Source organism: Myripristis murdjan, chromosome 17 (genome assembly GCF_902150065.1).
Source record: "Myripristis murdjan chromosome 17, fMyrMur1.1, whole genome shotgun sequence".
Taxonomy (NCBI): domain Eukaryota; kingdom Metazoa; phylum Chordata; class Actinopteri; order Holocentriformes; family Holocentridae; genus Myripristis; species Myripristis murdjan.
Window position 1 is genome coordinate 19440633 of NC_043996.1, and position 25566 is coordinate 19466198.

Sequence of the window (25566 nt, forward strand, 5' to 3'; positions counted from 1 at the left end):
CACTGGAAAACACTGGTTTACTGCATTGATGTAGGCAGTGAGCATGTATTTATATAAAAAAAAATAAAGCGCCAAATATTATATGCTTTTGAAAAAACAGGGACAACTCTTTGGATGAAGGGTAATCACTGTTATGGACTTATTTGACACCGAGATAGCATGAATTTGATGCTGATGAGACATTTGTTGATGGTCACGCAGCAACAGACTGGTATTTGCTGGTTGGCTCAGTCCACATCAGTCAAGCTGTCATCCGCCTCCACTTGATCCGTAAGCCTGACATTTCCATCTCACATGAACGTGACTCCTGTCCAGTCCGTCTTGCCGTTTATGGCTCCTTCATGACACAGACATACAGTGTGGTGAGAAAGTACTTGAAGGACTCGATGGCAGAGGACATCCAGTGCTGCTCAGGGGTGAGATCCTTCCTCACCACGCATTTTGTGATTTCCCCCTAGAGAAAGGACATAGAACAATATTTACTTCGACTGGTTTGCTCAGCTATTAACAAACACATTTATAGGTCAAATTCACCCAAAAACCTGTTATTTATAAAATGAACATCTGCCTCAAGTTAGTTTTTCTGATGCAAATGCATGTAATTTCATGTAATTGAGTTTTTTAACCAACAGAGGGCGATATACACAAGTCCCGGCACAGAGGATGTTTCCATCGAATGAGCCAACAAGAGCCTTTTTTTAGAGAGAGGAGGACAGAACCGCGAGCTGTTGAGCATCCTGAGCCTTATCCATTGCCTTTGTTGCTTTGGGTATCTTCTTGTTTTATTTTCATTAAATGCTGGACACAGTAACTTTAAAGACTATTAGGAACCTACTCCTACTACCTCTGCCTTTACTGTCTGTATATATCATTGCAATATTATTGTAGGATTAATGCACATGTTTTGGAATAATGCAGATTTTTAACAAATTTCTAAAGCACATGTTTTTATATTTCTTATTTCCTTTTCTATTTCTTATGATTTCATTTATGCGACTACTTTTTTTCTCTTGAGAATTTGAGCAACTGCAACTGACCCAATTTCCCCACGGCGATCAATAAAGTATTTCTGACTCTGATTCTGAGTCAATGATGCTACATGCGGCCATATTAAAGCAATATGATAAGACAGTAAAAGACTTAATGTGGAACAAGAAAAAACAACTTTATGATACTGTAATACTATAAAATACATCCTTCCAAATGACCAAACTCTTCAAACAGTGATGTAATGTGGATGCTGGCCCTGACTGGGTTAAAATTAGAAAAGAATAACAGGAATGAGTGTATCTAATTATCACATTCAAAAGAAGTTATGGTCAAATCCATAAAATGGTGGTGATATCACACTGTATTCAGTACTATGACATAATCCTAATATAATGCACTGGGAGAAAAACCGTTTAAAAGAAACAGTGGCTTCTTGACAGGATACACTTAATAAAATGGTCAAATTTTGAAAGTACCTTCATATTAGAGTTTGTGCACGTTCTACATTTAATTATTTAGTGTATGACTATTAACAAACTGGGACTAATTTATTAAAAAGCAGTAGCGTTTTGTAAAACCTATTATATCTTGCATAACCCCTGTAATTGCTTGAGGATGATCTGGAAGAATGTTGTTTTATAAATAAGGACAGATGCATACCGATGACTTCTAATGTGGTCATGGTCTTTTGTAACATCACTTTAAAACAAAGGAGCTCACTATTCAACTACCCCTCCTTCTTGTTCCTTCCCCCCTTCTCTCTTCCTTTTTTGTTCGCTTGCTTCCTTTTCCCCCCCATCTTCTCTTCTTCCTTCTGTAAAATTAGATATATGCACATTGATTACAGCCCTTTCGTCACACCAACTTGGGTGTTACAGCCCTGCCTGCATGACCGACTGACATTTTGGCTTTACTGTCTTTTATTTCATAACATCTTTTGCGTTTATTTTCTATACTTTTTAACTTTCAACTGTTAATTTTTGCAGTTCCTATGCAAACATAACTGTCTGTCCCACTGTATGGACGTTGTTTTGTTTTGTTTTGTTTCATATATATCGTGGACAGATAGTGTGAGGAATAAAAACATGCACAGCTGTCACTGACCCAGCCTCCCCGTCTCTTCAGCCAAGGGACCAGGAACTTGCGGACAAACTGGCCCAGAATGTCCACTAAGATGTGCACTGTGGCCGACTGGCCTTGCCTCACACAGTCCACGGCAAGGGCCCCAGCCACTGCGTACATGGACACCACCTTCCCCCACGTTATACCTGCAGACGGAGGAAGACAGCAAGAAAAACACCTGGGAGTTAATGTGCTGTATCTTAACGTGTGTCATCATGTGCAGGAACTCATGTTCATTGCCACTATGTTGCTGAAATTCACAAAATACGATATGGATAAAGAAGCAGTTTGCTCAAAGTACAAAAACAATATTTCCCCACTTGCTCCTTGTGTATTCTATCCATCCAGACAGTTTCCGTGGAATTTGGAAAGGTTTCCAGCGTGATGTCAACCTTTCCTGTCCCCGTTCACCCCTCTACAGCAGCAGCTCTTTCCAAACACAATCAGTACGTTTACATGTACACTATTTTTCCACTATTATTCAGAATATGACAATAGCCAATATTATTTGGGGTTGAGGAGCATTCTGTGGTCATGTATACAGCGCATTCGGAATATGCGTCTCAATTGGGGCTTTTAATCACAGCTTGTGAAACATGGCGTCTTGCTTGTTTATGGTCAGTTGTGTGCATTTTAAACACAACAGAAAGACACCTACTTTTAAACATTATGAACGACTTGGATATCAGCAGGTTTCTGGATATACAAAAAGATCACAACACCAGCCTTTTCAAAAAGATGGTCAAATGAGTGAAAGAGGAATGCTGTGTTCTCACGGTCGAACAAGCTGGAGTATGCATGGCTGCATGGACTCTGGAATATTAGTGGAATCTTTATTTTTATTAGCCATGTAAACAGCTTAGCAGGAATATTATCTTTTTCAGAATAATACGAGACTGGAAGTCTTGCCAAATCACTTGGATTTGTAAGTTGCATAGTTTTTGTGTTTTGGGTGTACTGTTCCTTTAGACCTCAACAACTAAAGCTGATTATTTTCTCATCTTTCAAGGCAGGGTTGAAATGTTGTAAGTAAGAAGGGAAACCATCATTTGGACAATGGAATTAAGGTTCAAGCCCCTGAGTTGGAAAGAAAACCCCCTGAAGTGCCCTCGAGCAAGACACAGAGTCTCGACTGGCATATAGCTGACCTTTTGGAGGGGGCAAGGAAAACAGAATATCCTTATGGAAATCATATTAAGAGATACATCATATTATCACATTTTAAACAGTCCATCAAGTTTTGGTGCAAATTTCAAATCAGGCCATGCATCAATATCTACCGCAATAGTTTCTGATACGTGCTGATCTCTCGTCTCTCCTGTGACTTAACACAAAGTATGTAGGGCAAGCAGTGAACCTTGAACTGAAACAAACTGTAAATACCAGGTTTGAGTCAACAGGCCAGCTCATTTCTGTTTAAATGCAGCTGATAAGACATCTTGCCATGTTACAAGACAGCAGTCAGCTATAAAGGCTGAGACTGATCAGTTTATAGTGTAGGAAAGTCATCAGGTCCCCACACAGTGTAGCTTGCTTTATTTTTTTGCATCCTAAAGCAATCACAAAGTCAAAATGAAGGCACCTCCTTCTTCCTCTCTTACATTTATCTCACTGGGAGACCAGTCGACCTCAAAAACCATCAGGTCTGATAATTAAGAACATCCTGCCATTTCTAAGTACAGTTTCCGGGGCAGTGGGGATTGTTATGACAACTGTAAGTGATGCAACACGAGAGCTAATGGCATTAACCTCCTTTAGGCCAGCCTGCATTGCCGGAGCCAGCCCTAGTTGGTACTGGCTAGAAGGGGATAGGAGCTCTGGGCAAGCTTAAACAAGATAACTATCCATGGAAGCCGCAAGATCACGTCATGTCTCACTGCCTGCTGAGAAGCAGGCCGAGAATAGAGACAAGATTGTCAGGGATCAAGGAGAAGAAGAGGAGGGAGGAAAGAGAAAAGAACAGAAGTGGGAGGCAGACAGAGATTAATGAAGCATAGGCGAGCAATTCTGCCTTTCTTGAGGGGGACTACATTTCAGACGACCATTAATTTCTTCCCAATAAATAACTAACTATGACATATGCTGTAGCTGGATTCGCTAAACATACACTATTGTGTGCCGAATCATTCCCATATATGGAAGTCATGTGTTCAGAGACTTCAAAGTGTACAGTTTTCATTTTCAGTGTCTAAATTAGCTTTAGGCTCAAAAACGTGGAGCCATGATGAGCAATCACAATATCAAACGTGTACCAACTTTGGATGGCAGGACCAAAAAAACAAGCTCACATGAAAAACAGTTTTGTTTTTTTTTTTCTATTTATATCCAGTTTTCAACCCTCGCATCCCAGAAGGCTTGGTCAGCTTGAGTCCATAACTTTGTTATCGTTCAAAAGGAATCCCACGCTGTTCCAAAAATGACCCTCTCGTGACGTAAGAGCAGGCACAAGTCAAGCCAGAACACAGGCATGAAAATTATATTAAGCGAGTCTGGGTTTTTTTTATATGTTTTTTCCTGGAACTATGCCAAAAATGTAGCTCTTGTTCCTTGCACTGTATCCAGGTTATTTAATCTATCCCCACAGGCTCATAACATATAGCTATTCATGTGTCAGATGTTCTTGCTGCTAGAGATACTATAGAAAGTTTGCAGTAGTTACACTGTGTGCCAGACATTATGTGACAGAGACTGAAATGCATATCAAACAACTCAAAGATGTCCAATTCTTAAACCAAAACACGTCTTTTACTACAGATCTGGTGGCATGAGGGATTTGTTTACATCCAAGTGTACAATTAATCAAAGAAAGAGACCATTATTTCTAATGCAATGAATACAAAGATGTGATATGTAAGAAAATGTAATCATCAACCATCAGCACATGCAGCATCAGTATTTTTCCAGTGGGCTACTATGAAATGACACCGCAAAAGCTCTCACTGGCTGATGAAACTGTTATTTCAAATCAATGAAAATGTAGATTTTGGATCCAAAAAACTTTTGTTTCTTGGGCCCTAAGTGCCTCTGTGCTGTAAATTGCCTTCAGTTCAAAATAGGAAAGGAGAAACACAGAATAGCTTTGGTTTGATGGTGCAAGACGTAGACAGCCTACTATAAAACAAAAATAACCACAACAGAACACTTGTTGACACATACCAAGCATCTTTTCTGTACAAAGGGCATGAAATTATGATATAGTGCTCCCAAAATCTAGATTGCTCATATTAGTAAATCCACATGGAGCCGAACGAATATCCACCCCCCAAAAATGCAATCTGCTCAGGCTAAACTAAGGATCTCTGAATAGCAGCGATAAACTAGGAACCAGTGATGCTTTTTAGACGAAGGATTCTCTGTTGTAACAGATCATCACTTCACCTACGTAAGATCTGCACCCACACACTATTAATGAATGCGCCTCCTAGTCAACCAAAATAGTTTGGCAGAATAATGCTGACGAAAACCTGTTGAGTCACAGGAACTGCCTTCATTGGTAATCTCTACCTGGGGCGAGTGGATCTGCTTCTTCAGCTGATCACTACATGTTTGGCCTCCAGCACTCAGTCTGCTAGATGAGTGTCACCAACACCTTCACCTTCAGAACAGCTGTGTACCTGTTGAGAAGATCTCCGTTGCCACAGCGATGAATGCATCCGATACCATATTCTCCATGGCAACAGAAATGTTGAGCTGCCGTGCCACGTTCCTGTACAAACTCGGCTGCATACACTCCAACTCATCGCCTAGGTAACAGTGGGAGAGTGTAGAAAGGGAAGAAGAAAGAGGAAATAAATGGCTATTAGGAAGATGACAGCTCTTCTGGAGGAGCGGGGCAAAACCTAAAATAAAGGCTGAACTCAACATGCAGATTCTGTCAAATACTCTCATGCCATCCTGCTTCACTTTGTTGCAGTGGTGGGTGAGGCACTCAAACTAATATTCCTTACCCAACCCTAAATGCATGCATTGAAACCACACCCCACACCCCCACCCACACACCAATACCCATTGTAAAACCATACGTTTGCCACCAGCCCCACCTCTCTGCTGAGAGTTCTTAAAACCAAGCCTGAAATTCAAGTTGTTGTCAAAAGTAATTTTTTTCTTAAAGAAGATGCCAGATGTAATAACCAGGTGCAAGCAGGTCTCCCACACAAATTCAAACGTTTAAATGGTACCAAGGTGTATTAACAAGCATACTGTAGCCCTTCATAAAACACCTTACCATTTGCACCAGTGCTTGTGCTGCCATAGCTTACAAAACTGTAAAGATATCCGCTTCGGTGTAAATGTGAAAATCATTCTGAATTTTGAGAAGTGAGTCTTAAGAGTTGCTCATACTGCTTCCTCTCATTTGAAACACATCAATTGATCAATTGATCACTCTAAGTTTGGGAAGGGGAAGGGGGTGTCTCAGGTATCTATCTATCTATTAGATTCTAGATATTTTTTAACAACTTGTTCAGAATGGCTTTTAACCATCCTGGATCCAGCCCTCATGAATCGCCACGGCCACATTTTAAAAATTTCGAGTCCCACTGAGTTACAGTGTGATTCATGAGGTCCGGAAACCTGGCTAACTTTTACCGAGCCTGTCATGTTTATCACTTTACACTGACCTCCCAAACTGACATGAGATTCAAGATTACTTTAAAAGCAGCAAATAGCTTGTTCCTGACTTTTTAAGTGTACTGACTTTGCAATCCCCTTATCACAAGACTGAAGTATCACATCTGCATATTGGCCTACAGCTCTTTTGCAATCAGAGATCCAAATCCACCCTGTCAGAGGAAGTACATCTACAAAACTCTGCATCTTCTTTTAAGAAAGTTGAATGTATTTAACTTTTAACTTGATTTCACACCCATTATTGTTGGTGTGTTTGTTGTTAATACAGCACTGTTTCTAAATTCTTGACAAAATTGGTGCTAAGGAGCTATTGCTGAGTCAATGGTGGAACACTTCATTTTAGCTATGTTCCTTTTTTTGCAAAACATGTTTCTGACTTTGAGCAATAAATACAGGGTGTCCATAAAGTCTCTACAATTTAACAAATTTACTACAAAAGCATTAGACAAATCTGTGGAAATGATTACAAAATGAGGAGTAGATACTGAAGTTGTTGTTGTTGGGGTTTTTTTTGCCTCATTTAATGCACCTCTATATGGGCACCATTAGTTGCACGAAGCACATCAAGACGGTACTAGATTTCTTGCCATGTTCGCTGTAGCATAGCCTCATCAATGGTGGCAATGGCATCAGTGATCTTTTGCTTCAGGTCGTTGATGTCCCGTATCTTTTTTCGATACACAATATCTCCATGAAAAACTTTGATAACCACTGAGTACATAGAACAAATCTGATTAACATATCTCATCAATTGCTTTTGTAATAGATTTTTTAAATTGTAAAGAGACTTTGTGGACACCCTGTATAGTTGTTAGTATTATTACTATGCCAATGATGATGGAGCCAAGGCCCTACACATGTGGTACTTGTCAGTGCAGGCTGTGGTTTTCAGTGATAAAAGGGGAACAATGAAAATGTGATAAAGGAATAAGGTGAAATGGAGCAGCATAATCTTACTTGAACCATTCGTCCTGAGTGTTAAGTAAAATAGCAAATGTAGTCCACAAAATCATGTGCCAAGTACACCATGAAATGGCAACTGTAGTGTTTGAAGTATCGGCACACTAACTCTGATACAAAGGCTGCTTCTTTGCCTCTTTTATTTCATTCAATCACACGTGTGAAACTCTTTTTAAAAGGCTTTCTGAAACCTGTTTTGGATGTGAATTTGATTATCGATCAGGTTCTTCTTACCGAGACAGAGCAGCACCGACGATGCCTCAGAGACGGCTGCATTGGAGGCAGGCAGGTTGAGCTCATTTCTGGACCAACCCAGCCCGTTCTGGTTGAGTCTGGAGAGGATGTAGTCTCGGCACAGTGCTTTTGACTGGGACACCAGCTCTTTCTCCGTCAGAGAGCGGTCAAACACTTCCAGGACCTCTGCAGCAAACACAGAAGACCTCCGCAACACCTCCATGCTCTCCTGCAGGGGATCTGGGTCAGGGAGTGCCGGTGGACCTCCTCTAAAGCAGCCGTGCCTCAATATGTCCTCTTATTTTATCTCAGAGAGGTGAGGATCAATCAGTTGACTGTGAGGAGGAGAAGACAGATACACACTCTGGTTTATAAAAAGCCAGAGAAAATTCATTTGCTTTAAAAGACCAGATTTAATGGATTTTCTCCCCTAATTGTTGCCGCTTATTTCATACTCTACAAAGAGCAAGCCACACTTTCAATTAATACGCAACATACAAAAAAAGCAGTCAATTTGTGATTATATTAACAATCAGGACAAATAGGGCAGCAGCAACATTCCAGCAGTTCCTACACACTTTTTTACATTCAAAGAAAAGGTAGATGGGTATAAACGAACCTTCAAACTCAAAATCAAACCAGAAACTTACATAAGAATATGTTGGAGGCGTTATTGTTGTGAGTCACATGGTGTGATAGTCATGATATTGCTACATCTCTTGGATTATGCAACATCAAGCACAGACCACAACATGACGGGGAAATATTCTGATACTGAAGCAACAGCCTTGGATCATAGCTCCAAACAATATGCATTAATTGTGTATGTTTTTGTTTTTTTGTTTTTTGTTTTTTTTTTTTTCAGTGCAGTCTTGTGCCACATAACACTGGGCCTATACTATAAACAAAGGGCAATATATAATGATAAATCTTTTTTTTAATCAATTAGAGCGACTCACACTTACCTTCAACATTTTATCCAAATTGAGATGTCCGGACTTGCAGCAGAAATAATGTGACTTTTCCAAAGAGACATAAAATGACAACCTTTCAAATCCACTCTCTGTCTGTTTCCCACACGAAACAGCCCGCCCGTCAGAGCAAATGCCCTGTCTACTCTGAAAAATCAAGCTCACACACTGAAGAAACCATTGACTAAAGTTTAGTCGTTTGCCCCGGGTTTCATTTCGCACAAGCTCACAGTCGATTCACTTGCATATCGCAGCAGACCAAACGCATGGGGCAATGACAGAGACGAGATATGCAGTTGGTGGACGCCTGCCTGTTGCTCCACCTTCCCATTAGTTCTCAATGGGTACGTTGAGTTTACAGCCAGGAAAAGCCCGCAGGGAGGATCTGCAGCCTTCTCCGATCCAGTGCACATTAAACACGGCGGACAGAAGGAGGCAAATCAAGTGCTTCACCATTTTCATTCACAACTAACCATGTCCCTGTCAATGGGCCTACATTACATCTATTGTTGATCCATGAGTAAATAACATACAAATATAGTGCAATCAAGGCTGAAATCACTGTGATATTTATATAATACACCTACATGGATTTGTTGGCAAGTGTATCGGTGGCTCAATAAACGAATTCATACTGACCTTCTTATTTTCTGGTATTTTTATCTCCTGGTATCACTGCATTACCTACCAAAAGCAAATTATAGTGTTACTGTGGTATTTCTATAATCTTTTAAAATGAGCGCATACTAAAGGAGCGCCTTCTTTCTCATTGCGTTTCATCAGTGATCTCTTCTGCTACACGTTTTTTCTTCACTGCTGTGACAGGCTGCTAAACCACGCATCTTGTTCATGGGATGAAAGGGGAAAAAACTAGGCCTATGACAATGTGCGTTTTCTTTCAATATCCCCTCGTTACCTGTACCTGTTGCTCTACTGGCAGAGTTTATGTAACTGTGCCGCGCTTGGGCCAAAAGGAGCGCACTTTTAATCCCAGGAGGCCGGACAGAAATAGATGTCCTGCCCTGCGCTGTAGAGCACTGGACCTACATCTGTACACACGCAACACCTTGTTTGCTTGTTTGTTTGACACTGAAAAGCCTAATGATTTATTTTCTGGCTCAATGCAACAACTGGATATAAAAATGTGAGCAGCCTACTTTACAGAGTGACTTTCGCCATTAAAAATGACATAGTAGCACCATTTACCCTGTAATTCAGTGTAGCTACATGTTTCAATCAAGAGAAAAGTTTAGCGTCACACTATTTGGCCACGTGTTTCACAAAAGGGGAGTGATAAAAAAAAAAAACGAGATGCATGATATCCACTTGAGATCGAAATCTCTCCAGATCTGACACAAAGTGACGACAGCAAAACGTGCAATGGTTGCTTTTCTGAAAAGAGCATCAGATAAGAGGCGACAGATTCATAACTCACAGCTGTAGGGAATACTCAGGCTGCAATTCCTTGCAAGCCATGCTTATCAGTGTGTGTGTGTGTGTGTGTGTGTGTGTGTGTGTGTGTGTGTGTGTGTGTGTGTGTGTGTGTGTGTGTGTGGTTTGACAATTATCTTTCTATCTTTATAGCTGTTGTATCTACGTGACAGTTATTTAGGCTATGCATTATGGGATTCTTGTAATGCTTCTTCTAAACATTATAGGAAGCATTTAATGCGGCTGATGAGCTGTTACTTAATCACAAAGGCCCCACTGGAAAGGGAAATACCCTATGATAAAACATAGCCCTCTATTCTATATCTATTAATGAGAGTTTCAGGCACAACAGATGGTTTTAGTGAAAAACGATTGCAAGTTTGCTGGAGAATGCAAACGGGTTTGTTCATTTCTGATGAAGTTCATATGGTGAAAATTATTGCATGCAGTCAGACCGACCGCATGATGTCGCTGTAAATCATTTGGGTAGTAAATATTAAATATAAAATAAAAAGTAGGTGACACCTTTAGGTCGTCGTGATGTCGATAGAGGTCGTTTTTATTAAGATAAATAGTCGAGCCAAGTAAATATCAAACTTTCAAAAAAGGGAAATGATGTTTCTATACATAATATGGAGGACACATCATCCTCATCTTTTTTTTTCCTTTTTTTTTGTCAAACTCGGAAAACACACTGTTGTAAAGAGACCTTCATTTTCAGTGATGCTGAAAGAGACAAATAAATAAATAGGCTACATACATAGGCTACATACGAATAAAAGCGATTTTTAAGAACGGTAACGTAAGATCAGCAATTAAGCCTCAGAATTCATAAATAAATAGAAACAAATGCTGATCTCTGCTCATGGACAGAGCAGGCAGGCCTCATGATGTAGCAGACAGTGGTGTGCCCCATATCTGTCTACTTTGATGAATCTAAGGTGCATCTAAAGGTTTGAGAGTGAAACTGGCCGCCGGCGTCACTCCTATCGATCACCCTCCATCTCTGTGGCAGAAACGTGCAACAGCGCCTCTATAACACACTGGCCAAAAACAGTATTACATCCTAAAAAAGAGGGACGGGGAGTTTAATGGTTAAGTATGATGATGATGATGATGATGATGATGATGATGACCCTCCTCCTCTTTTTCTTCCCATTCTTCTTGACACAATGTTTAATATGTTTCAATACATACCATCTTGCTGCAGGGTGTGGGAGGCTGTTAAATTTAGTTTGCATCCTTGGCACGGACGGAGCATAGTCACTGTAGTCATGGTCCATCTGTTTCAGAGGATCTTTCCTCCCATCACACAGCACAGCGGTCTCTCTGAGGCTGTCAGTCAACTGTAATCCTGTAGAAAGGGGGGTCTGATAGTTTTGATTGGCTCGGTGCTTGCTGCTCAAGGAGATGTGGCGGTGCACTTGGCACATCTAAAATGGAGAGGGAGGCTCTCAATGATTGAACAGAAGGAGCGTGGGAGGGAGGATAGCAAGTAAGGGATTTAACAATTCAATAAAGTGTTCAAATGAGAGTTTTGAGGACTGACAGCATGTGCCACAGAGCTGCTGTGGACACCTGCGAGGGAAAGACGGGCCTACGTTCATGAAAGTTACTATCAGCAGAAAAGGAAATCTGAGTAACAGACAGCTGCCCCTTTCCTGGAGTGCAGGCACAATGGCTTTTAGTGACAGAATGACATTTTTATAATGAACTCTAGATGGCCAAAGGTCAGCATTCAATAAGGGGGTTCTATCCACTGTAAAACACTTGTAAGGTATTTATATGTAGCCTCAGGCCTTGGAAAAACATGTAAAGGCCGAGTGGGCAGCACCACTATAGCGAGAGTGTGATGGAACCTTTTAAACTGATAATATAGCTGATGTATGTTGCCATTTGTCTGGTGTTGTAACTGTACTGTTGAAATTTCTTCAAAAAAAAAAAAACTTGAATTTGTGTGTTCATGATGCAATAAGATGTTGACATTTTTGTGACACAGCATCCCCTATAGAAACCTGAGAACTCCTGTGTCTTTATTCCCTTCAGCGTAAAATTCAACTAATCAGCATAAGAGATCAGAAGAGAGAGAGAGAGAGAGAAAGAGAGAGGGAGAGAGAGAGAGAGAGAGAGAGAGAGAGAGAGAGAGAGAGAGAGAGATTTGGACTACCTGGGAGTTAATTAAGTTTTCAGGAGGACTGGAGGCCACAGCCGGTCCCTGGCAGAGAACTGCAACAGCAGACATCCTTGGCTCTCACTTGCTGTGGCCGGTGCAGTGCAGGGCAGGCCGCTCTCCTGTGTCCTGTAAGACCCACAACACTGGATTTCCTGTCAAACACAGTCGGCAGCACAATCGCAGCAAGTCTCACGTCTGCTAATCTCTGGAAGTGCCAGTGTGCCATGTGTTTCTTGGCATGCTGCTCTGCAAAGGCAAACCGTTTTTGTGTGTGTGAGTCTGCTGTAACTGGGTTTGACTTGGGTTGATTTCATATTTGGGTTATATTTGTGTTTATTTCAATATGCACCATCCACTCATGCATTAGCAATGAACTTTAATTTGACACAGTTTTCAGTATCCAGAAAGATACTTAATTTGTTTGTTTTTGAATTGATACATGGTACACACTCTATCAGGTGAGCTACCAAGGTGCCCACAAAATTATGTTTTTATCCTATTTTGGTCTGTAATGGACAGGGTATAAAGCCTGTTGTGTCAGTAATTAGCATTTCAGAACTTTCTTCAGTGTGAAAACAGGAAAGAAAACCTCGCCCTGTTTTGACAGTCAGATGTCAGCGTTCACATCCTTTTGTTCAGGTGAAGAGCCCCCACTGGCTACTTAAACTGGACAAGTTTCTAAACTGCCAGCTCCATGTTGTTTGTGTTAGGTCAGTCAAATAAAATGGAGGAGCAATGGTCACACTTTTTTCCTCTGTCTTTTTCAGTTATGATATTAATGCATGCCATGCAATTAATGAAATCTTAATGTATTCAAATACAAATTTATAGTAATTCTTCCTGTCTTAGGTCTCAGATGATGTGTTGAAATATTTTGCTCGCTTAGCTGTTTACCACGTGGAATCTGGTCTGGTCTCATTACATTGATTCCAACAGTGTGACTGTCATTGAAAAGTGAATTTATGAGCTTTGGTCACCTAAGGACTATGTAATCCCTACTGCGATTGTGTAAACTAACATACAGGAAAAGATATCACTACAGATATATATAGATGACTTGTCATGATTTCTGGATTGGGGGTGTGGGAGCACACACCCATGTACACCTCCTTAGCACACTGGAGAGGATGACGTCCTTGTGCCTTTTTTTTTTTTTTTTTTTTTTTTAGAGGCTAGCCTATCTTTAACCCCTTGAACTGATTTTTAGGGACATTTAATAAGCTGCTGCTGTTGGGCCCCTCTACACAAGAGAGAGTTTAAATTTTTACTTCCAATTACATAACTGTAGAAGCTGAGCGCAGTGTGATCAATTCAGGTTAAATTCCTCAGCCACATTGCCTGTTCCATTCCCAGATGACACCAAACATCTACAGTACAGTAAAAACTGTATCTGTGGTCATGTCTCCTCTAAAATATTTTGTTGTATAGGTGGCTTGGTCTGGTGTGTATTTTCAGCAGCACAGACGGTAGTGAATGAACATAGAAATATTAAAGTAATATTATAGGAATACTACAGGTAGGATTGTGTCTCTATGATGCTCTTGCTCGTGTGCGACTCCACATTGCTATTTGTCACTTTGATCATGAAGGTGACATTATTCTATAGAGTATGCTGTATATGCTACAATATAGTATGGACTTGAATATTTTTATTATATAGTTTACAGAATATTATATATCCAAGATGAGTATATAAAGTATGTACAAGAACAAATGAGAAAAACAGAAATGGTGCAAATTACAAATCCATCTGCTACTTCAGCACCACAGACAGCACTATGGATTTATCAATACACAGCAGAGTTAGGCTACTGATATTTCAGAGCCATGGTTGGGGCTGTACAGTCTAACTTGGACAAACCTCTGTCAGATAAAGGATCAATGAGTCAGGCAGGCTAGACTTCAACTCAACAAGCCCTCTGGCCCTGCGATCTCCCTGCTACTAGTTACTACTATTAATCTTAGTAGTCTACTTTTCATAGCCTATATGCCTGTCTTTCACCTCCTGAGGCATGATCTCCCCTGTCTAATTTTACAATTGGTTAATTGAGGACAACCAGTTTGTCTCGTGGATACCGTCTATTCTCCTGCCGTGCCGTTGGGCAAAGCAATGTGGTCGTCTACTGACAGCTTCATGTTGGTATGTTGTTTGCTATTTTTTATGTAATGAATTCTACTATTGGGCACAAGTTAGAGCTAAGATAATGTTATAAAGTCACAAGATTGAGCAGAACAGCCAGTTTGTTGTAGAGTGTGGTAATATAGGAGCGATGAAAAACAGCTGACCTCTGCCTTGTCTGACTGCAGAGACAATGTCATCTATTTTATCGTTCACAGCCAGTGAATGTCCAGTCTCTGGGAAACATCCATCCGTCAAGGTTATGCCACCACATGTCAAGAAAACAGCCCACAAAATAATGACATATCTTAAGCATATACTTTTTCCTTATTTACACTTATTTAGTGGATTTGTTTGAGTTTAAATGATCAGGGATTCATCAGTTTGCCAACCAGTTATTAACCAATTATCATTATAAAAGCGTGTGGTTACTACCCAAAGTCTTTGCTGTTCATGGCTGTAAAGGGAGCTGCTTTGGAATAAGTGCTTCAGTGTAATATTTTATTTTTTCGGAACACTTACTTTAAGTGTATGTCCTTATTCTCTTTAAAGTGTCACGATCAATGAAGTGAAACTACACTCTTAAACATGTTAATGAACTTAACGGCTCGTTCAAGTTAGTTTCTAGTGACCTAAAGCAGCTGAGTCTGAGAGACACACCTTCAACAAGCCGCTGGTCCCCTGCAGGTGTAATTTCTAGGGCTTCACTGATTTATCTGAACCATACCTCTGAAATGGCCGTTGCCTACATTTGCATTAGTGTGTCTTTGTCCCTGCTTTCTCCTAGAAGTAAATTTGAGTTATTTCAATGTTTGCAGTATGAATTCAATGAGATAATCACCAGCTTAACGATTTATTTCTACACACAATTCGTGGAATCACTGTAAAAAGCATAAATGCATCAAATTTGATTGTATTTGTGTGATGTGTAAACAAAGCTTGGGTTGGTTAAATTATTGCTTTGAAAAAATCTTTCATGTGCAAAACCATTTCAGTCTCTCTCTCTCTCTCTCTTTCTCTCTCTCTCGCCCTCTTGCTCTCTATCTCTCTATCTCTCTCTCTCCTTACACTCTTGTGCATGGATTCCACTCATTCCAGTCAGCCATTCCTTCCAACATACAACTTGATGAGTCAAATTCAAGGCTCGTCCAAGCCACACACCCATCTTCAGCGCTCGGGGAACAGGTAGAACCAGAGCCACAGGAGAGGTGTACAGCTTGCAATAGCAGCACAGGAAAGACTGGAGACTGGCCTTCAGTGCCAAGCAGAAAGGGATAGGCATTGCAACATGAACAATAAATTCATGACAGGTCTCCATCTGAGTTCACCTTTAACCGGAATAATTTGCTGTGAATGTGGTTCAAAATATTCCAGTCAAAATGATCAAATCTTTCAAGAGTGACACCAATGTGAAAATAGCTGCATTTTTACTATGCCATTGCTATATAATATATTTACAAATTTAACCTATATAATTTTTAGTCTATTTATTTGTTTGAGAGTGTTATAATCTTTTAAGTGTAGTTTTTTTTTTTTTTTTTTTTTTTTTTTTTTTATGCGCAGATTTGGTTTTCATAGCTTAACAAAGGGGTTATTCAGTTCTTGGCTCCTGTGCCTTCAACTATCAATCAGACCCCATCCATTCAACAGCCATTGATGAAACAGACCAATCACAAACAGACAAAGTGAGGACAGGAAGGTGGAGCCCAGAGTTGAAACAGGGTGTGGCCCTGAAACTAGCAAGGCGTTGTCTGTAGTAGTGTCCCTGGGTTTAAATTGAGTTGAATGATTCCAATCCCACGCTTAACATAGCTGCCCTCCTACTTCCTAGTCATCTCTCTCTCTGGCTGGCTGGCTGGCTCTCTCCCTCTCTCTTACTTATGAGCATTCAGACTCTTGGTGGATCTGTGCTGAAAGTATTTCTACATTGCATTTCCACATTTAAGGACAGTGGGAAGCTACAACCCACAGAAGAGCATTGGATTTTACTGGTTTCAATACAGTCACTCTCACTGGTGTTGCTGAGCTGCTAGAGTCTCTACATTGAGACGCAGTGCTGCCTACCCTGGCTGTGCACAAGCTATCCTCACAATTGGAGAGAGGGCTGAGGACTTGTACTCAGCAGGTGAGTCACTTTTTTATACCATACATGCTTAGCCCATGCCAGGATTTGCCATTTGTATCGCTGCTGTAACTTTTTTGTACTGTTTTGTAAAAATGGCAGGACAGGTTTGATTGTTGTCAGACCGGTGTGTTTTATCAGCTACACGTTTCCCACAGCAGCAAGCTAAGCGTGATCTAGATCAGGGAGGCAAAATTCATTCATTGTCTTGTTTTGATTAAGCTCCATCGGCTGTATGTGTATTTTCATCGGCAATTTATGATCAACTCATATCTGGTGAACCTCAGATGGTTGAGTTTGTTGGCCAAATGGGCTCACCTCTTTGCCTCACCTGTTTGACTTGCTCTGTTAGTCAGAGAATGCTTCATTGTGCTGTAGACCCAACCACACAATGCAGATGTTTTAAAAAAAAAAAAAAAAAAATCTCTCCTAAAACTCAAATGTTCATAGATCACACAAATGTGTTCTCATTCATTTGTCTTATTTGACTGAGAGAGTAAAGAATTTCCTTTTAAAAATGGAGCACAGACTTGAGGCAATACTGGTGATGATTGCTGGTTGGAAAAACTGCACTTGGAATTATTTTGTGAAAATCAAAAATCTCCTTGTGCCCCTCCCTGTCATATTTCTTGAAAGGGCGTACGCAAGGGCACAGGGAGGTGTTTGATGAGCCTGTGCAGCTGCTCCCCTGTTTGTTCAGTCAGCATGGAAGCAGGTGGACAGTTCGCTTTGTTACTCACCTGTCTGTAACACCCTTACTGAATTTTTGACTCTGTCTTTTTTTTTATATTTCAGCGGTTTAAAAACCACACAAAGAAAAGCAGTCACCATGCTGCGAAACATTGTGTCAAACATTTTAGAATTCCACAACTATCTCCTGCAGAGGACTGGTGAGTGTTTAAACTTATGCTTGACTGATTTCATATCATTTATGATATCCATGAATTCAGCAGTGTAATAGATTAAACGTGGGTAAACTATGACCTCCTGTGACTATAAATGAAAGACCCTATTAATTTACATCATGAAGCATTGCAACTGAAACGTGGATAAAACTTAATTTGGGTATGTTTAACCCTCCACTGTAACTGTTACTGATGTGCTGAGTTGCTGATGCGCATGTGTGCCTCTGTCGTCTCCAGATGCCAGGGTGAAAGACTACCCGCTGATGCAAAGCCCCGTAGAGATGACCACCATCCTGTTGACCTACGTCGTCTTCTCAGTGTATGTTGGACCTCGACTCATGGCCAACCGCAAGCCCTTTCATCTCAACACAGCCATGGTGGTCTACAACCTGAGCATGGTCGTACTGAATGCCTACATAGTGTACGAGGTACATTTTTCAGCCAGTGGATGAAATGAATGCAGAATGTTACCAGTATTTTAAATATTACTGAAGTAATGTTTAGGTTTTGAGTCATTTTGATTGCAGATTAGAATATTTAACTCAAATTCTGCAACTAAAGCAAAATGAATTGTTATTCTGCTCTGTAAATGTTCAGGATGTTGATGAGATTGTGACAGTAGCTGGTATGTTTTGTCCCCTAGTTCATGATGTCAGGTTGGGCCACCACCTTCACGTGGAGATGTGACCTCTGTGACACCTCAAGCAGCCCACAGGCTCTTAGGGTAAGCTAACCCAAGTGATCTGATTCTCTTCACCTCAAACAAAAACATTCCCCTCGCCTAAAAACAAATTACAAAGTATTCTATTTCAGTGACTGACAACAAGCCCGTAATTTGTTTCAAATGTAAAGAGACTGTTTAATAGTGCAGCTGCTCTTGCCTAACTTCAGTTTTGCCTGTCCCTCCCCCAGATGATTCGGGTGGCTTGGCTTTTTTATTTTTCAAAATACATTGAACTCCTTGACACGGTAAGAGGGTCTTTTTCCAAACATGCTCACCTTTTGTAGCGACTTCCTCTGTGTCTGAGCGCTCTGTTGACACACTTTAATGTAAAGATAACTTGAGCTTGGTCTGCTTTATGTCAGGTATTCTTTGTGCTGAGAAAGAAACAGAGCCAGATTACATTTCTTCATGTATTCCACCACTCCTTCATGCCCTGGACATGGTGGTGGGGCATTACTCTGACCCCAGGTGAGATTTTGCAAGCATGATGTCTTTCAATTACTTAACAGTTGTTTCAGTACACATTTACACTGTTTCTAAATGCAGCTGAAAATAGGAGACAATGTGTCAAAACGCACATCAGTATTGGCAGATGTTTTATTGTCTTTGCACAAACAACAAAAGATTGTTTAGCAGCAATCCAGCAGGGGTCCTCAGAGGCCATAACATTACATCACATAACAAGGAAATACACAATAAAAATCAATTAAAACAGAATAAAAGAAAATTTAAAAAACAGTTCTGATAAGTCTACAAAATGCTAATTTTACATTTAAAAATACTTGGTTATTTTATGCAGACCTCTGCACTTAATATCAACAGTTATGCTACAATATCAACATAAAGTCCAATTTAAATTAGCGTCAAATGTGTGTCAAAAGGTGGTGCCACAAAAGCATGTGTGTGTGTCTGTTCATTGGATATAACTGAAAATACTGTCAAATCACAGTCATTTTCCATGTTGACCTGAGTCAAAGCACAGCCTCTCATCCAAAGTCATTACAGTGTCGATCAAAAACAGTCATCATATCATTTCATCCTTTTCTAATTTTTTGCAAAATGGACTTAAACCTTAGAATTAACTTTGCAATGGGTGTAAATTAAATGTATGTATGTAAATGTATCTTTCCTCAACCTCTCAGCTGGGGGAATGGGCTCCTTCCATGCCATGGTGAATGCAACAGTCCACGTCATCATGTACTTCTACTATGGACTCTCTGCTGCAGGACCTCGCTTCCACAAATACCTGTGGTGGAAGAAGTACATGACCGCAATCCAACTTGTATGTCCCTTTTTTTCCCTTACCCCATATATGTACTGTAGATACTGAAAGGAGTGGCATATTTGATTTTACTACAACTCTGGTGTGATATTAGATTTTTAGTGTCTGATATAAATGGTGTTTCCATAAAAACCTGTTTTCTTTTTTTCTCCACAGACCCAGTTTATTCTGGTCTCTGTTCACATCAGCCAGTACTACTTCATGGAGAAGTGTGATTACCAGGTTCCCCTGTGGATCCACCTCATCTGGATCTACGGTACCTTCTTCTTCCTCCTCTTCTCCCATTTTTGGGTACAGGCCTACATCAAGGGGAACCGGCCTCCTGTCACAGTGGATAAACCAAAACAAAACGGCTTTATCAGTGATGATATTACTGTAGTGACCAATGGCAAGCACCTGGAGAATGGGGTGGCACACCACTACAGTAATGGCAAAATCCTTCCTGGCAAAGTGAAGGAAGTCTAGACTTTTGTCTCTGGAGGAGAAGAGAGGAATGACTCTAGAGAGCCCTCATAATCCCAGATTCCCAAGAGCATACTACTCTTTCACTGTGTAAAATGTTTTTTTGAAATGTATTTCTGCACAATTTTTGGATGTAAATGGCATAGTGTACTTTTTTTCAAGTGAGCTCTACTTGCCACATTGTGTTGTTAGATTGTTATGGAAACCGAGGCACACTGTATTCAGATTTAGTAGTCAGTTGTCACTGGTAGTATTCTCAATCTCAAGTTCGACACGGCCCACTGTTTCTTGGCTGGCATGACCCTTGTTGCTTGGGAGTATTGCACAACTTCCACTGATAAGATCATGATGTAAATAGTACCTACACAGTTCATGCAAAAAGAGGAAGTGTGTGTTGTAAATGTTCAATATTTAGTTTGTTTTTAATTTATCTTTTGAAATAAAACCAATTTTAGATAAACGGTGGTGTCACTTGGGAAGTTATGGTGTGGACTTAATGATTAACATACATCCCAGTTCTCCAGCGTTATGACAATTTTATGCTGTATTAGTAGTGTTGCATTTTGCACTTTGTTCAGAATGAGTCAAGTGAGCAGTAGAAAGAGGTCCATGTATGTTCATGCATCCCTATTTTACAGCAGTGTTGCAGCACAGTATCGGAAGTGTGCTTTAAGTCTTTTGGGGACAATACCATTGCTTGATGTTGGTCCTGTGTCATACACTACATTTTGTTTACACACTAACAGCCAAAGGTAGTGTTTGATAACAGATGACCAAGTTATTTCAATTACTAGCCTAGCTGCACAATATAGACAAACACATTAAACACTGGTGTTGTCCTTTGATAGCCATACAAGTTGTGAAAGATGTCAATTCTAGAAACAAAAATATAACCCAATGAACTGAAGCACAAAAGTAACCAAATAATTTATTCATAACTGTTCATTGTACATTATGCATTCTGCTAATAAAAAAGTACTGTAAACTTAGCAAGTATTATCATTTGATACTGTCATTCCATTATAAAACCAAGTTGTGAATTCAACACTCACAGACAAGAAAAAAAAAAGTGATAAGAAAAATGTCAAAAAAAAAATTAAAGTGAAACTTTATTTTTAGGTGTCAATAAACTTGTGTACATAATAAACATCACACTATAAAACATTGTCCCAACAACTTCAGCAGCAGAACCAATTATCTGATTGACTGATGAATGACACTGCTGGTTGATTTGGCCATCCTCTCTTTGGCCTTCTTCTTAACCGGGTCCAGTTCAAAGCTCTTCCAGAGACGTACAGTCTCATCTCCAGCCACAGTAGCAACACATGAGCTGTCTGGGCTCAGAGCCAGATTAAGAACTCTGTCCTCGTGGCCTAAAATAGAGGGCAATCATTTGCTTAGACCAGCAGAAGCACAAATACAAGACTAGTCTGACGTTTGCCAGTTGATTTGTGAGCAAGTGTAGACCAAATCCACCTACTGAGAAAGTAACTTACCACTGAGCTCTGCGACTTTGGAGAGAGACGGGTACTTCCAAATAACAACATTGTTATGGGCATATCCATGGGCAGAAACCAGCTCCTTGTAGTTGGGTGCAAACACCAGGGAGGAGATCTGAAAAGAAGCGTCACACAGCTTTGAGATTACCAAGCCATCACTTAAACAACTGAAAAACCATAACTTCTTGTCTGCAAAACAGCATTTTAATGTAGCGTGTTGCCACTGACATTAGCCATTACCATGGCTAATGAGGGACTGGAAGGGTGCAGTTACCTGGGACTGAGTGTCAAGTGAACTGATGCAGGCGCCACTGTTTACATTCCAGATACGGATGTGTCGGTCACTTGTACCACCTCCAGATGCAAGTATATTTGGCTGCCATGGACACCAAGCTAAGGCCTATCACAATAAACAAAAGCACCAAATAAATACCTAATTAGATTTACAATTTAAGAGTTCACTGTGGAGCAAATCTACAATTCCTATAACAGAGATGTTTCTTAAGCAAAATATCCGGCATCCTGGCATGAAAAGTAGGATTATCATTTATCATGGTAGTTGGTGATCGTCTTTCCTCTTGCAACTAATTAAAAATCAACCAAAAAAAAGTAGCTTGTATTGAATAGCTCATTATAAATCTAGTGGTGAAGCCCCTCACCTTGACTGCCCCTTGGTGTTCACTCCAACAGCGAACTGCCTGACCATCTGTGCTGTTGCCATCCTGCACACTGGGCCATACATACACCATGTTGTCATTGCCTCCACTGGCCAGGTATCTCCCATCAGGGGACCACTTCAGACCGCACACCTCCTGGGAGTGCCCAGTCAGCGTAAAGATGTGGTGGTCTGCCACCCTCACGTCATGGTGGTGTATGTGTCCTGATCTAGAGCCACTGGAGGTTAAAAAAAAAAAAAAGAAGAAGAAAAGAAAAGATTCAGATTTCAGTAAAGATCAAACCATTTCTCTCATCTAGGCCTCAGTTATGTACATTCAATCAGCTGTGTCTGAGTAAATGTACCTGGACAGAACGTGAGCATTCCAGCTCAAGCTGCCAACTCGAGCCGTATGTCCAGCCATGCTGCGTAAACGTTTCTGGTTCTCCACATCCCACAACTAAAAAGGGGGGAGGAAAAAAAAACGCAGGAATTAGCAAATAGTAAGCAACAAAGTGCCATCTCTCACTTACAATGCGTTTAATGGCACACTCACCTGAACATTGCAGTCACTGGTGCCAATGGCCAGGTAGTTGCCGTCTTTCGTCCAGGACACTGAACTGATGTAGTCCTCATCACGCTCCATCTTCATGAGCAGAGTGATGTCCCCGTGAGTGGCATTCCACAGGTAGACGCTGTTGTGAAGAGCCACGGCAAGAATGTTTTGACTACTCCAGTCAAGAAGATTCAAGTCTGGGAAAAGTGGGACCAAAAGAAAGCATATTTAGTACAAACAACTGCAGCAGATTAGTTTGAAGTGATTCATGATTAATTTGTTGCAGTTACACTACTCACAAAAAGTTAGGGATATTTGGCTTTCGGGTGAAATTTCAGGATGAACCTAAAATGCATTATAACCTTTACAGGTGAACTTAATGTGACCTTCTGTAAACTTTTGAATGCACATGTCCAACTGTTCAATGTTTCAGTACTTTTTGCACAAGTTGCTGTTCTCTAACAAGGAGTTTAACGGCAAAATTCACATCAGGTGTTTGATGCTCCAGCTCATCGACGTATCATTAGGGAATGGCTGCTGGAGACTGGGGTACCTCAAATGGAGTGGCCTGCACTTTCTCCAGACCTGCATCCCATAGAAAACCTATGGGATCAGCTGAGTCGCCGTGTAGAGGCTCGGAGCTCTGTACCCCAGAACCTCAATGTCCTGAGGGCCGCCCTTCAAGAAGAGTGGGATGCCATGCCTTAACAGACAATAAGTCGACTTGTGAACAGCATGAGACGTCGTTGTCAAGCTGTAATTGATGCTCAAGGGCACATGACAAGTTATTGACACTGACATTTTTTGTTGTGGTATACCCACCACTGTTGTTGGCTTTTGTTTCAAGAAATTGTTTGAGATGAGGAAATCACCAGTGTATGCTTCTACTTAAATGCCCTACTTTCATGATATAATATCACTGTAGCGTGAACTTTATATTTTCCATAAATTTCACCCAAAAGCCAAATATCCCTAACTTTTTGTGAGTCGTGTATGTCACTTGAACAACTGAGCCCAAACTTTGAGATGCATGCATATTATTGTGAATTAATCAGTGATCAGTCATTTCATAAACTCACAAAAATCGTTTCTGAGCTCAGGAGCATCCAAGATTCTGTCAGGAATGGATGATATGTATCGTGTCTTTTTGGTGGAAGCCGGGGTTGTAACTTGACTGTAGAGGACTTTCAAGTTGTTCTGATAGCCTGTAAATGAGAGCAAAAATCACATCAACCTTTGGCTTATCATGTTCACCCCATGCCACTGCACATTGCGACAGCATCCCAACTACTGTACCTTCCGGAGCATTCAGTGGCTTCCCTCCAAGGTGCAGGATCTTTGCTTCCTCGATGTTGTATCCATTGAGTGTGACAGACCAGGCTTTCTGGTTTTCCTTCAAGACAAAAAAAATAACAGTCTGGTCAATAAAAAGCTTACTTAAAAAAAGCAGGAATACCATGCTGTATAGAAGCAAACTTCTTACCGATGCTCCTGCAGGATTGTTTGTGTCCATGGGCTCATTCTCTTTGGTGAGGAGGAAGCTTGCCACATCCATTTGTTTGCTGTTTCTGATGGGAATGAAGCGGTCGCCTCCAACTTTGGAAGGGGTGCATTTTAAATTTTTACCTAGGAAGAGTGACTCATTGATTAATATCTTAGGTTTCATAAAAAAAGGTTAAACACCAGCCCCTTGACTGACTAAGAGCAAGTTACCTGGAGTTTTGTTGGGTGTTTTTGATGAACTCAGCGACACATTGGCTGATTTCCCAGGTGATAAAGCAGCTGAAGCAGATGTGGTTGACGAGCTGGCCTTCCTCTGCCACCTCGCCATGGGCGCATTGGTGATCGGCATGTCCAGCTTCAAAATGCTGTGGATATCGTTCTCAAATCCAAACTGAGCCATGTTTGAACCAGGAAACGACCTGCACATTGAGACAAAACAGATAATGTTCATTAGCCGTTATGCGACGCCAAAAAAGCGGTTAACGCTAGCACACGTTACGTTAGCTCAAATTCCGTAAAAGGATAGTTTTAACTTCATTTGGTTAAAAAGGTTAGCATTTGTATTACGACAACTCAAATACATTAAGTAACCCTGTCTTGCTAAGATAAGTTTAAACCGATAATTAGCGTTAGGTAGGCCTAAATAACGTCAGCGTTTCCATTAACTTAAGACTCGCAAGCTAGCATACCGTAAACGTTTACTAACGGGTCGCACAGCCAAGGCGTATCGAGCTGCCGTGTAATTTATCTTTGATCCAGTAACAAACTGAATAAAAAGTTAAATATATATCATCCAGCCATCTGAACAACATCGACTCACTTCTCAAAGAAAGGTGCTCCACCTCAGCTCTGATACTCTCCCTCCTGGTGTTCAAATTTTGAGAGCGTGATGCCGTCTGGTTTAAATGTCCGAAAGCGCTGCCCTGATTGGTTTGTTCAAACGTTGTGTTTTTTTAGCATGGCATTACTATAGTAACGGACATTCATGTATGCATTTGATTGGTGGAAAATCTCCGGAGATGACGTAAGGACCCACCCCCTCAGTAAAACGTGAGTACGGATGGAAAGCCTGTGTGGAAAGCATGTACCGCCATCTTCTGGCCAAAAGACGCAGTTGTGGGTGTGGTGGCTCTGAGGGCTCAACGCACTGTAACGGGCGGAAAAATGGCAACACAAAACGAAAGCAAAAGATGAACATATCGTAAATAAAAGATGACAACACATGAGCA

General features: G+C 40.7%; 4 protein-coding genes across 4 annotated transcripts in view; 1 reads left to right on the top strand and 3 right to left on the bottom strand.

Annotated features, from left to right (window-relative positions):
* On the bottom strand, positions 1–9204 carry bokb (BCL2 family apoptosis regulator BOK b). Its single transcript, XM_030075468.1, has 5 exons — positions 8901–9204; positions 7936–8270; positions 5727–5855; positions 2095–2258; positions 1–454 (listed from the first exon to the last, which is right to left on the bottom strand). The coding sequence occupies exons 2-5, from the start codon at positions 8156–8158 to the stop codon at positions 329–331; spliced, it is 642 nt and encodes a 213-aa protein (XP_029931328.1). The 5' UTR covers positions 8159–8270; positions 8901–9204; the 3' UTR covers positions 1–328.
* Positions 6531–25566, bottom strand: part of LOC115375882 (uncharacterized) — a 27983-nt gene continuing 8947 nt past the window's right edge. Inside the window, exons 7-8 of the mRNA XM_030075467.1 lie at positions 13551–13562; positions 6531–6541 (exon numbers count right to left, since the gene is read on the bottom strand). The gene's annotated coding sequence lies outside the window, so the exon portion shown is untranslated. The remainder of the gene's footprint in view (positions 6542–13550; positions 13563–25566) is intronic.
* elovl1a (ELOVL fatty acid elongase 1a) lies at positions 16390–21099 on the top strand. Its single transcript, XM_030075465.1, has 8 exons — positions 16390–16754; positions 17547–17641; positions 17894–18084; positions 18300–18380; positions 18569–18625; positions 18743–18848; positions 19523–19662; positions 19819–21099. Exons 2-8 carry the CDS (start codon positions 17581–17583, stop codon positions 20125–20127), a joined length of 945 nt encoding a protein of 314 aa, XP_029931325.1. The 5' UTR covers positions 16390–16754; positions 17547–17580; the 3' UTR covers positions 20128–21099.
* On the bottom strand, positions 21205–25291 carry cdc20 (cell division cycle 20 homolog). The gene is made up of 11 exons (XM_030075461.1): positions 25158–25291; positions 24548–24756; positions 24318–24460; positions 24131–24227; positions 23914–24039; positions 22835–23031; positions 22644–22738; positions 22283–22517; positions 21898–22023; positions 21621–21738; positions 21205–21497 (listed from the first exon to the last, which is right to left on the bottom strand). Exons 2-11 carry the CDS (start codon positions 24735–24737, stop codon positions 21319–21321), a joined length of 1506 nt encoding a protein of 501 aa, XP_029931321.1. The 5' UTR covers positions 24738–24756; positions 25158–25291; the 3' UTR covers positions 21205–21318.